General features: G+C 50.3%; 2 protein-coding genes across 3 annotated transcripts; both read right to left on the reverse strand.

Moving 5' to 3' along the window:
- Nucleotides 1–227: 227 nt before the first annotated feature.
- Nucleotides 228–3,285, reverse strand: slc10a2 (solute carrier family 10 member 2). Of its 2 annotated transcripts, XM_068329739.1 has the most exons (6): nt 2,644–3,285; nt 1,692–1,810; nt 1,468–1,556; nt 1,209–1,384; nt 980–1,137; nt 228–876 (listed from the first exon to the last, which is right to left on the reverse strand). In XM_068329739.1, exons 1-6 carry the CDS (start codon nt 3,027–3,029, stop codon nt 722–724), a joined length of 1,083 nt encoding a protein of 360 aa, XP_068185840.1. In that variant the 5' UTR covers nt 3,030–3,285; the 3' UTR covers nt 228–721. The 2 variants fall into 2 exon arrangements, with proteins under 2 accessions (XP_068185840.1, XP_068185839.1); XM_068329738.1 differs by having other exon boundaries at nt 728–876; nt 980–1,556.
- A 729-nt stretch (nt 3,286–4,014) lies between these two features.
- gtpbp8 (GTP binding protein 8) lies at nt 4,015–6,570 on the reverse strand. Its single transcript, XM_068329546.1, has 8 exons — nt 6,451–6,570; nt 6,125–6,298; nt 5,896–6,049; nt 5,644–5,742; nt 5,420–5,550; nt 5,223–5,322; nt 4,987–5,105; nt 4,015–4,884 (listed from the first exon to the last, which is right to left on the reverse strand). The coding sequence occupies exons 2-8, from the start codon at nt 6,277–6,279 to the stop codon at nt 4,794–4,796; spliced, it is 849 nt and encodes a 282-aa protein (XP_068185647.1). The 5' UTR covers nt 6,280–6,298; nt 6,451–6,570; the 3' UTR covers nt 4,015–4,793.
- Nucleotides 6,571–12,801: the final 6,231 nt, after the last annotated feature.

Below are 12,801 nucleotides of genomic sequence, written 5' to 3' on the forward strand. Positions count from 1 at the left end.
TGCGCGCTTGACAGTAACGCGTTGCCCAATAATAACAGAATCCGCCTCGAACTAGACGCCATCTGTTTGTTTACTCTATTCGAGTGTGAATAAACATGTTTACGTGTGAAACTGGCGGTGAAAACAGAGGTCCCTGAACTCACCACTCCGTTCCTCTTCACGTCTCTATTAAAACCACCTGTTGCCGATGCTACGTTCAGGGGCGCCCCGGAAACTACAGCTTCCAGTTCAGAACGGACGTGAACGCAACTCTGGATTGAACCAGATAAAAAAAAATAAAGGCGCAGTTTGTGAAAAAGATTTAATGATATTTACAATAATGTAATTCATGTTCTGATAGATAAATTAACACGTGAAGGCCAACATATCCTCATTCTAACCCGCTCCAGCTTTATCTAACATTAAAGGCACAACCCGGAACTAAAATTTTAATGAAAGCAGAACCCCCCCACACCCCCAAACGAAAGCAGAATTTTTTTCTCTTCAATTCCATGTGGAATAAATAACATTCCTGTAGATTCCTCCACTTCCTGTTCCTGTTTCAGACACAGGAACAGGAATGTCTGGTGACATCACTGCGTGACCGGCCCCTCGTCTAGCCGTTGGTGACTCTCCATCTACGGACGCCGTCGCCGTGGAGCCATTTGGGATGGATGGGAGTGATTGTCCTGGATGGAATCCTCCCAGAACTCTGTTCACACCTGGAGACGACCTGCGGGTCTCATAGCCGTGTGTTTGCTTTGCTGTCTGCGTTCTCTTCCGAGTCAAATCCGATGTTTTCCAGAGTGCCCTCCTTCACTCCGCCCACTTCCAGGGGCGGAGCCTCGCCGTCTGAATCGGCCGATTGGCCACGATACTTCTTATAGATCCAGTAGCCTGGAGAGGAGAAACCAGAGAGGAACCGTGTGAGAACCGGACTCCACAGGAAACACGATGCGTTCTACGCCAGGGGTGGGGCTCAGTTCTGGTCGACGCCCACCTCCCACGCTCAGCACCGCAGCCACCATCTGGAAGATGCTGTAGATGAGGGGGAAGGCGAACATCAGGTCCAGCTCGGCCTGACTGAAGGACAGCTGGACGATGGTGCTGCACAGCTGGGCGTTCTGGAAGCCCGTCTCCAGCCCGATGGTCCGGCACCTGGGGGGTCGGGATTAGTAAGTCAGTCCCACGTGAGGAAGAACACCAGACCAGTTGGGTTCCAGTCCCACCTGAACCAGGGCTGCCCCGTGACACGGGCCAGGAGGAACCCCAGCCCGAACCCCAGGAAGGGGTAGATGACCCCGATGATCCACAGGGAGGGGTCAATGACCCAGGAGGACTGGTACAGGATCCCCCCCACCACCGCGATGATGATGATGAGGAGGAAACCGGCAATGGAGCCGATCTGGGGGCAGCAGACACACAACCTGGATCACTACCCAGACCCCCCAACGACCCCCTGAGGGACCCCTGCCACGGGTTTCCTACCTTCAGGATCTTCTTTGCCGTTTCGGGCCAACGGCGCTTCACGTAGATCCCCAGAGCGATGGGGACGAGCAGGGCGACCAGTGTGATGCCTGAAGGGACACACACACACATACACACACACACAGAACTTGAGTGTGTGTTGTGGACGCAGACGCCCCCAAGTGGACAAAACCAATCTGCGGTGGTGAATTGTGAGTGGGTGTGGCCTAACAGGCGTAGCGTACCGATGCTGTCGTAGGGGAGCTGGATGCTACCGGTGGACGTCCAGGTGGTGGCGTAGATGAGCAGACAGAGAGGCATCATCCCCAACGCCAGGATGGAGGAGCAGGCAGTCATACTGACACTGAGGAAGAGGAGGAGGAGGAAGAGTGTATTTGATTTGTTAGTTTGTTTTAATTGTAGTTATAAATTATTGATTATCGTGATCATAAAACATTCATACAAAATTATATTTTATTATTTTTCGTCGCTCAAAATATGAGTCACGCTCGCTGGAAGTTGCGCCTGGTAAAATAAATTTTAATGCAGATATATTTGAATAAATTTATTTTTCATTGTTCAGTGAAAAAAATTTTTTTTTGGAATTTATTTATTTTTGAAATTCCGGTCAGGCCTCAGCTACGCTCTGAAAGCCCAAAGGCGAGGTGAGAATGACGGCTCATGTATGAATAATTTACGTTCAGCTTTTTAATTCATTTGAAACAGACTTTCACCTCAGAGCTTTTATTATGAAGAGCTCAAAATGTTCCAAACGTGTTCACCACATAAATCTAATGTCTAATTTTCTCTGGAGCACCTCATGGATTTCATAAACAACACGACGGGGTAAAAGTGTGAAGGTAAACAACAACATACACACGTTTTCATTTCAGACATCAAAGTTTTTTTATGGAAACCGGATCTAAAGGTCGCGCCCGCTGGGGGTCAACGATCCTTCCTGCTTGTGCCCCCCGGGCTGTTTAACGCATCAGTCCAACTTTATTCCATCTATAATTCTATTTATTCTTATTTCTCTCTAATTTCCTTTGCTCATGTTAATTCTAAATGATCTATTTTGCTCTTTTTGCTGGTGTTCTGCAGGTTTTCTGAATGTTTCTACGTGAGCTAACTGAATGGTAAAACTAGACCTTCTGGTTTCTGGACGGGCGTGGCCCCGGGGGCCCTCAGGGGTCCTACCTCAGGTCAATGTCTCCATCCAGCCAGTAGCAGATGATGTTGGAGCCGGAGCCCCCGGGGCAGCACCCCATGATGATGATGACCACTGCCTGCACGGGCATGACGTCGAAGGCCAGCGACAGGGCGAAGGCGGTGAAGGGCATGATGCCGAACTGACACAGGAAGCCGATGAAGATGCCCCAGGGCCGCTGGACGTGCCCCCACAGCTTACGGGCGTCCACGGTGCAGCCCATGGCAAACATGACCATCGCCAGCATGACGGTGAGCACCGCGCTCAGCACCGTGCTCAGGATGGCGTTGTAGTTGCTGGGGGGGACCAGGCAGTCCGTGCCGGAGCAGCGAGTAGCCAGGGGGTCGCAGCCCATCGGAATGGCGGTGGTCGCCATGGCGAGAGGAAGATCTTCGATTCCAGGATCTCCTCCGGATTCCAAGAAGAATAAGGTGTCGCGTCGCTCTTTATGTCGACGATGTGACGCTGGGAGGGGCGATCAAAAATTAACCCACCCTCCATGTTTATGGGGTCAGCGACCAGCGGGGCGGCACATAAAACCACATCCACTCTGAAAGTCAAGAGGGATTTGTTCCCAGCGCCAACTTTACGACCCCGCAGCATCTTAAAACTTTATTGGTTGTGTCATTCGGTGCAGCATCATCACCTTCAGTATCAGTCGGGCAGGAAGGGGGGCAGCCGCCTTCCATTCACCTCATTCACAGCAATTAAAAATCGCCGCCCTCGTCAAACAAAAGGTTTCCTGACACACACACACACGACGAGGTGAAACACACACGTGTCGCAAAGCGTTCCCGTAAATAGTCTCTGACCTGATCCGGGATGGATGGATGAAGGTCGGAGGAAGAGGAGAGCCAGATCCGATAAACAAAAGGTGAAAAAATTAATTCTGAATGACTGGAATAAACGTCGTTCCCACTTTGACGTTTCGGTTTTGTGTCTAAAAGCTGAATTATATCCCTGCAGTAAAGTCATAAAAAGTCAGAAAAGTGCAAGTCAATCGCTTTTTGGGGACTTTAGGTCAATGGATCAATGACACAATAAAAGGTTACGACGTGTTTAAAGACCCGAATAAAATCACGGAAATTGTTTTATTTATAAATCTGCTGTTCCTCTGCAGCGACTTGCAGGACATAACAGCATTGATGCAACCTAATGACTGCTTACAACAACATTTATAAAGGATAACACACATTATGGAGACTATATAAAGTCTTACATGTCTGAACGACATCAAAGCCACCTGGAGCCAGCAGGAGGCAAATAAATGGGTTTATGGAGGACTTTTAACCTGGAGGTTATGACATCTTTAAAGACCCGTAAAAGTTCTTTATAACAAAAATAAATGAAAACATGATGTGTTCAGTCAGATTGGGTTTAATCTTTATGCCCAATCAGTTCCAGCTCCTCTGTTTTTATCCCAGACCTGAAAACACACAGATGATTGTTTCACTCGTTTCCTGGTGGACTGAAATGAAACCTTTTCGTCTGACAGGAAGAACTCGTTCGACCTGGAGTCTCCTTCACGTCCATCTCTAATCTGTTAACGTTTTCCGTTTTGCTTGTAAATTCAGGTAATAACTGTTTTAGTGCGAGTTGAATCCCATAAAGACATCTTAACCCCCCCCCCCTCCGTCGGTAGAGATCTCCTCCTGCTCCTCCTGATGGAGATCTCATGACGGTGACATCAAAGCTTCTGAAAACAAAGTGTTTCCTACTGAACGTGACCGAGGCGGGTTTGGTACATCCTGAACGGGATGAAGGAGGAGGTCCTGACCTTTGTGACCTTTGTTTCCCTCCCCAGGGATAAAATCAGTCGAATAAACCCGGAGCGCACGTTAGCGTCGCTTTACGGGATTACAATAAAGTTTTGTGAGTAATTATATGACACAATAAAACAATGGGAGCGACGTCCATCCTGATAAGACTCACCAGAGCAGCCCGGGGGGGAGGGGCAGCAGGAGTGGTGAGGGGGCGGGGTGGGGTGGGTAGAACCTGAAGAAGAATTCTCAGGAACATGAGGAACAAGATGAAGCTATAGCTGTGTTTCAGGCTAATCAGTAACCCAGACATCCTGAGTGATCACACCTCCAGGACACTGGAAGACGCAGAACCTCCTGAAGAAGCCCCCGGCCCCCGGTCAGCTCTGTGAGGTCTGTCTCAACTGGATGCTTCCTGTCACGTGAGCGATGAAACACCTGAGCAGGTGGATCCCGTTGAACTTGAGCGAGCTGGAGAGAGACGGGACGAACCAATCAGAATCAAGATGACGTCAGAGGCGGAGATCACGTGCCCCCCCCCTCCCCCCCGCGGCTGTGTGTGTTGAGTCTCACCTGACCAGCATCGGCTGAGGGAAGCAGCTGCTGGTCTGGGTCTGGACTACTTCCTGGAGGTCCATCAGGTTGTTCAGCATCTTCCCGGTGCCGCATTTGTCGATCTTGGTCGCCACCACCTGCAGGCGAGAGCGTTCCTGTTCAGCGTCCTGCTCCAGGGAGGCGTTCAAACTGTTTCACATGACCTCTGACCTCGGCTGTGTGTGTGTATGTGTGTGTGTGTGTTGTGTTTGTACCACGTATGGTCGTTGGAACTCCTCACACATCTCCAGGGCGATCTGGTCGATCTTCTGAAGACCAACGCTGATGTCGATCAACAGGAACGTCCTCACCAGGCTGGAGGTGTGAGGAACAGAGATTACACAGCGCCACCCGGTGTTCATGACCAGTAACAGCCAGATTAAAAAAGAAGTGGCAGCTGTTGGCAGCTCACTTCTTCCTGCTGTTCAGGTATGGCTCCACCATGTCCACAAAGTCCTTTGGCGCCCTGAAGCCGTAGCCCGGCATGTCGACGAGGGAGAATGCTCTGCCCACCTTGAAGAAGTTCATCTTCTTTGTGTGACCCTGAGGGTGAAACAGGGACAGTTCTGTGAGGCGGGACCAACCTGATGGGTCTCATGTAGCAGCCGCTAACGTTAGCATCCCTGTTGTCCTCACCGGCGTTTTGGAGACACGGACTTCAACTTCTGGACTCAAGGAGAACAAACACCTGATGAGGGACGACTTCCCTACGTTACTCCTGCCGATGAAACACACCTGAAAACACACAACACACACAGGACACCGTTAACAATCCAACACGCAGTAAAGAACAGATGCTGTATCCATACACCAACTAGCGGTGGTGTCGTATCTCCGATTATTCGCTCACATGTCAAACAAAAACATGGGTGGTGGTGGGTGTCTCACCTCCGGCTGCTTCAGCTGGGGGACGTGGTCCATCCTCTCCGCGGAGCTGAAGTAATCGATCTTGTGCGTCGCAGACGACTGGAACAGCTTCTCCGCCTCCAGCATGTCCTCCACGCTGGGATGGAACAGCTGGAACTGGGTCGTGTCCACAGACCTGGAAATAACGGAGCACACCTTCAGCCTGACAGCGACCCCGGAGGTCAGACCGCTGCATGAGGGAAACCAGCACCTGTCCAGGTAGGCCTGTAGTTTGGTGAAGGGGTAGAGTAACGGCTGGACTTCATGCGGAGGCAGAGCCGAGACCTTCTGAAGGGAAGCCAGTTTGTGGACCCACGGAGCCCCGGAGAGAGCCCGAGTCCCGGGCTGGAACCCCGACCAAAGCATCGTCAAGTCTCCCGGTTAACTACGAGAAGTGACGTCACACATTCATAGTTAAAATATTGTAATTACACGTCAGGGGTCGGTGTGCCGGTGAGGCTAACAAGCTAGCTAAAAACGTTAATTATTACGTTAAAATGACGTCACGTAACGAGTTCAGGTACATTATGGACTCACCTGAATCAAACGATGTTCATCGATTAATAATCTGCTGAGAAAACATGACTAAACAACAACTAAACCATAAACACAGTCAACACGCTTCTGGCTCCACGAAGGGATCCGTGTTGTGTGCAGCGCTCAAATGAGTCCGACGGAAACAACCCGACGTTTAGTTCCGCTTTCCGGTTGTTTTCCTGAGTGCAGTTTTCAAAGTCTTTGTTGACGCGATTAAAGTAAACCAACAACACGTGTCAACAACAATAAAAACAAAAATAATATGCAAACGTACTTTTATAATATATTCGTTATCAATAAAGACAATTCACACATGAAAATAGTTAAAGCAGATATACACAAGACAGATCAATCTATAATTTATTTATATTTCGTATGTATTTATGTATTGATAATCAGAAACAACCCCCCCCCCCCCTCCCGGCGGATGAAGGACCGGCTGACAGGAGGACCGGCGGGGCGCGGCTTGGTTCGGACTGTCGGCTCCATCCTCCATCACCCTGTCGGATGGGATTATTAAGGATTACAATCTGCAGCGGCCGCCAGAGAAGCGTCTCCATAAATCTGCGTCAGGGAGGTGTCGGTGACGCGGGGGGGGCTCCGGGCTCTTCTCCCGCTCCACATTCCGTTACTCCCCCTGGTAGGACGCGGAGCTCCGTGTTCGGGTTATAGCCATCCTGAAGGAGGAAGCTGGGGTATTTATCCAGTTCTGTGTGTGTGTGTGTGTGTGTGTGTGTGGGGGGGGGTTTGACAGGTAGAACACCTGCAAGGGGGGGGGCGATTCTCTCCACACGGTGGCGCTGCAGACCGCCGAACGCGTCCGGTAAGGAGCTGCTATCCGCTCCATCAGGGTTTAACGGCCTGATGTGATTCATAGAGAACAAATTAATTCACGCCACCCCCCACCCCACCCCAAACCCCCCCACCCCGGGTCCTCCAGCAACGGATTTCATCCATCAGCCGTTTAACGGGACGCGCCGAACGTGACGGTTCTTGTTAGAGGAGAAAATGAAACGAGTGATGGATCTGTTCTCTCACCGCTGGGGGGTTGGATTGGGGGGGGTCCTCCAGTGACGTCACGGCTCTGATAAGTTTGAACGACCGGGAGATGTGTGTGATTCAACAGCTGATCTCCTCCAGCTGGCGGGAAACAGCTGATGGGGATCGGTCACGTGGTTTTCGTTTATTCTAATCAGCGTCTGTCTGAGGGAGGGTCGATCACCTGTCCTTCCCGTCGGTGATCGTTTCCGCTTCCGGGTGTACAGGTGCGCGTTTTGTGCACCTGTTGCATCATGGGAACCAAAACAAACCCTGATCATCATCATCATCATCATCATCTCTGTAGGGGCGGGGGGGGGGGGGGTTCCTATCTGTGTTGAAAGCTTCTGAGGTTCAGCTGCTACTAAAGGCGGGGTGGGGGGGTCTGTGTAATGATGAAAAGGTTCCCCTGATGGCACGTGAGGAAACAGTCCAGCTGCAGCCCCCCCCCCCACACACACACACACACACTGATTTAATGTGACACTGAATGATCACACACCCGACCTCTGGTGACCTTTTCAGACCATCACAATCCTCATTTGCATGTTAAGCACCATAAGCCCCGCCCCCCCATCCGCCACCACACAATGTGACAGGAACACAATGAGCCCCCCGCCCACCCCCAGCTTTTATTTGTCCAGGAGGATGGACTGCAGAGGACTTCATCAAACTGGGGGGGTCAAACCATCAGGAGGCCTCAGGGGCGGGTTCTGATTGGCTGATATATTCAGAGCCACGCCCAACAGGCCGGGCTTCTAATTTATTTAAATTTGACCTGATCCTGATATCAAACCAATCAATCGCCACTGATCGTGTTTGTCCATGCCGCCCTCTGACCACGCCCCCTGACCACGCCCATCATCAGATGCATCATCAGCTCACCCGCTTCCCTTCTACACGCCACCGTCAGCTGCTTATCGGCTTGGTGCAACTCTGAGGGAACCTCTGAGGTCACGCCCCCACCCCACCTCGACTCCCCCCCTCCACCCTGACAACCCCCCCTCCATGCCATCACCTACACCAGCACCTTAGTCTATTGCCTCTCTTTGTCCGTCACAAACACAATCCTCCGCCGCCTCAGAGATGATTCATTTTGGTTCCTCCCGACTCCTCCTCCGCCCCCCCCCGCCCCCGGGGTCACCGGCAAACTCCATCATCCTGTCTGGTCCTTAATCCCTGCGCTGGAGACGCCCGTGCCCGTACAGGAGGAGAAAAGATTAAAACCCCACCGCCCCCCGACTCCATCCTCACTACAGATAACTGGAAAAATAAACTGGGGGGTTGGGGGGCTGGGGGGGGGTTAAGCCGGAGTGGAGCGGCGAGTCGTTGGAGCGGCGAGTCGTCGGATGACGGAGCTTCCAGCGGTGGGTAATGAAGGGGATGCTGCAAGGCCCTCGGGAGGCGACGCTCCCCCACGGGCGGCGGTGGCGATGGGGGGGGGGGGGTTCCACTTGGCTGGCGGCGTCTGAGGAGACACATGGCCGACCCCAGCAGAACATAAAAATAATGAAGCTCCCAGGCTCCGTTTTCACTTGGCTAAAAATAATGGCTGCTCCACCTACAGGAGGTCACTGTCAGCTGGGGGGGGGCATCATGGGTAATGGAGAGGGACAATCCAACAGTCTTACTATGAAGAGGACAAAAATAGGAAGAATATTGGGTCCGAGTCAGCGCCGCGTGTCCAAACCGCTGATCAGACACCCGGTTAGGACCCCCCCAATCCTAGCCGTAACCCCCCCTGACCTGGACCCAGGACTGCCTTTGTGTCAAGACATTCCTGAGACAGGGGGACAGAGGGGAGGTGAGGGGGGGTTAGGAGATAATGGCTGTGGCAGCTCCATGCTGGCAACCCCCCCCCCAATGAAGGCCTGGGAGGGAGGTGTGTTAACCATAGCCACGCTGTTAGCCGTTAGCTCATTGTGACTCACTGGACTCTGACAGCCTGGACTCACAATGTGTTTACTGGACCCCCCCCAGCACACAAACACACACACACACACACACACACACACTGGCCTCCGAACTCCATCTGTGTGGCGATGATGGGGCTAGGGGTAGGGTGGGGGGGAGGTCATCGTTTCGGGCTGAGGACGATGCAGAGTGACGGCGCGGGAGGACGAAGGCCAAACAGAATGACTCAGATGATGTCTGCTGTCAGATGGGGGGGGGGGTGTTGGGAGACCCGGAGGGGGGGTCCAGTCCCATCAAGGTACCCATAAAAACCCTAGTGGGTCAAAGACACCACCGTCCCACCAAACACCAATGTGGACAGTCTGGATCAGTTTGAACCAGTTCAGACCAGACTAAACCATCTGGACCAGTCTAAATAAGTCTGGACCAGTGAACCAGTTCACAGCAGTCTAAACCAGCTCAAACCGGTCTGGACCAATTTGAAGCAATGTAAACCAGTCTGGACCAGTCCAAAGTAGTCTGGACCAGTCCAGACCAGTCTGATTTTCTATTTGTTGAGAACCTGTTAGAATTGTTCTCCCCACTCTACAATCTGTACATGTGTGCAGTGTTTACACCTCCTAGATCCAGATTCAGATCCAGATCTGGATCCACTTTGTCATAATGGAAGTTTTACTTGATTTTCATTGGAGCTAACGCTAAGCTAGCTCTTCAAGCGACACAGAGTTCTTACCTCCACCAATGAACCTGTGAGTTTGTTTGTTTGTTTGTTTACAAGAAGTCGTCCACTGAATGGAAAACACAACTATTGTTTACAGAAACAACAAAGAAGTAAATAAACACGACAGGTGACAACAAAGCAGCATTGCAGAGATAACCCAACAACCATCGGCCTGGTGCCGTCACGCTGCCCGGCGCCTTGTTACCCCAGTGATAGATGGATGATGGAGGGGGGGGGGGTCCCGGAGCCCCCTGCTGGCTCCATTTGTTCCTCTCTTCCCCTTCGTGATCCATCTGCTCACACCTCCTCACCTCTCATCTCATTTCTCATCCCGCTTTTGTATCAGCGGCCTCATTTTTCCGTGCGTCGGTGATGGATGGTTTGACGCCCGCCGGCGCTAACCGGCCCAGATAGTGGGAAGATCCACATGTGTTTGTGATCAGAGCCCCTTCATCATCATCATCATCACCATCACCATCACCATCATCATCATCATTATCGTCGTGACGTCTGAGAGGTAATTATTTAACGGCGTTAGCATGTTGGAGACGTGTTCCATAAAGTTCTGGTCCCCAGTCCAACCAGCAGGGGGCAGTAGAGACCCACCCCCCCACCAGCCTCCTCTTCTGATCCTCCATCTGCTGCTCCCCTGAGACGTCGCACACAAGAGCCAGAACCGCTTTTACTTATTCATTAAAAAAAAAACATTTTCCCTGCGCTGTTTTTCCTGGTTGCTTTTCAAAAATCCCAGTTTGAACTAGAAAGCACTCGCAGAGCGAGGACGTCCTCCGGCGGAGTCGTTAAAAACTCCAGCAAATAATTTCCAGATCGAGCCACAACAACAAAATCTTTTCAGTATTTATGCGCTGTAAATGAAAACAGCTCGAATCGCGTTTGTTCACGTAGAACACGATTAAGTCCACAGACGCGCCGCTGGAGACGGGATTTGATGCCGTGAAACACGATCATGGGGGGCTTTAGCGGATAGTGTCGCGTAAAGTTGGGTCAAATGGGTTCCCTCTGGGTGGTCGGGGCTTTTTACTGTACCTTTATTTTGAAATCTAAAACCAGATCTTGTGAAGTGCATTAAAGCTCATTCAAAAACACCCCCCCCCCCGCTAATGAGCTAAGCAGCTAAACAGTTTTATCTTAATGCACAGTTCAAGCTGCAGTAATGAATCAGTCATCATCTGGCCACGCCCACGTCGATGGCGAGTGAGGGGGGGGTTTCTCAGGCGGGAAAAAAACTCGACGAGAGATCTCAGATTTAAAAGGATGCTGTAGCCGCTAAGCTACCAGTATCCACTAATGGGCCAGAGGTGTGTGCATTCAAATGGTAACAACCTGCTACCTATGCTAACCTGCCTCGTAGCTAATGAAGTTAGCATCTTTAGGTGCTTGTTTGAGCAAAGTCAGAACGAATCCTCCCCGCGGTGCCGCCTCCAAAAGTGGAGCGGCGAGCTGCTAGTCAGAGGATAGTCAGGTGGGTTTAGCCTAGCTTAGCATTGAGACTGGAGGAAGAAGAGCAGCTGGTCTCACCTGAGGAAGACAATGTGACATGTTTCATGTTTACAGCAGGAAGTCGGAGCCAGACTTTCAAATTAAAATACAGGTAAACCTTGTCTTATGTTATTAACTGGTTCCAGGAGACGTGATGTAAGTTGAAAACGACGTAAGTTGAACGAACTCGTCTCCGGGCTAAACTGTAGATAACCATTCCCAGTTCTGGATTGAACTTTATTGATGAAGGTATTTTAATAATATTTGGTTAATATGAATCTATTTGAATCTGACAAACAACTTTATTTATTAATATAGTACAGAAAAAACGTCTTCTGTCTCGCCTTCAGCTGTTTCTTCCTCATTGTGGGTCACGGGGGTTGCTACGGGATAATAATATGATGTCATGTGTTTTATTCTGATTTATTATGCAGTAATATGATACGTGCTTTTAACGGTTTACTAGTGATGTTATGATTCCAGTATTTGTTGCAGACGGATGTAAGGTGGAAGAAAATTAAGTCAACTTGAGTTTTTTTTTTTTTTTGAAAACTGACGTATAAAAAAGAAAGTCTTTAACTTCAAACGCTGGATTAAAACGTAACACAAAAACTAAAGATGCTGGATTCTGTTTTCGGATTTTTTTTAACCTTTCTGGACCATTTTAAAAAATCATTCTAAACTGCTGGATGGATTTTAATGAGGTGGATCCACTGATGTTTTTAAAAGCATTTTTATAAATTTGTCATGAACTGAGTGATTTTCATTAAATCTGGTGGAAAGCTGACAAAGATATAACAAATTAATTCCACGCAGCTCAAATAAAAGAGGCTTTAATGACGGTGCACTCATTTTAGAAAACCCTTTAATTATTATTATTGCTATTCGTCTGTCTGTTTCTGCAGGATAACACTGTGATGCTGTGACGTGGGCCCCCTCTGTCCCCCCAGGACTGCTATAATTCCCTTTAACTTGAATCAAACTCCAGATCGGCTGCAGCGACAGAAACAAACCACATCTGGGAACAGGAAGTTGGTTTCGTTTGCATGTAGCAACATGCTAACGCTGCTAACTGGACCAGTCCCTGTGCTCCAGGCCCGATCTGAACTGCTCTGGGGTTGAAGTGGATCCCCCCCCCGCCCCAGTCTCCCCAAACCAGCAGAGCGCTGCTTCCCGGA

This window comes from Antennarius striatus, chromosome 12 (genome assembly GCF_040054535.1).
Source record: "Antennarius striatus isolate MH-2024 chromosome 12, ASM4005453v1, whole genome shotgun sequence".
Taxonomy (NCBI): domain Eukaryota; kingdom Metazoa; phylum Chordata; class Actinopteri; order Lophiiformes; family Antennariidae; genus Antennarius; species Antennarius striatus.

Bases quoted from the DNA above. Each gene is read 5' to 3' on its own strand.
- slc10a2 (XM_068329738.1), bottom strand. From the start codon at position 3,029: ATGGCGACCACCGCCATTCCGATGGGCTGCGACCCCCTGGCTACTCGC. The intron at 1,811-2,643 runs GTAGGACCCCTG...CCTCTTCCTCAG, and splicing joins GATGGAGACATTGACCTGAG to TGTCAGTATGACTGCCTGCT. The intron at 1,557-1,691 runs GTACGCTACGCC...GTGTCCCTTCAG, and splicing joins GCTCCCCTACGACAGCATCG to GCATCACACTGGTCGCCCTG.
- gtpbp8 (XM_068329546.1), bottom strand. From the start codon at position 6,279: ATGCTTTGGTCGGGGTTCCAGCCCGGGACTCGGGCTCTCTCCGGGGCT. The intron at 5,743-5,895 runs GTGAGACACCCA...GTGTGTTTTCAG, and splicing joins CCCAGCTGAAGCAGCCGGAG to GTGTGTTTCATCGGCAGGAG. The intron at 5,551-5,643 runs GTGAGGACAACA...TTTCACCCTCAG, and splicing joins TCCGTGTCTCCAAAACGCCG to GGTCACACAAAGAAGATGAA.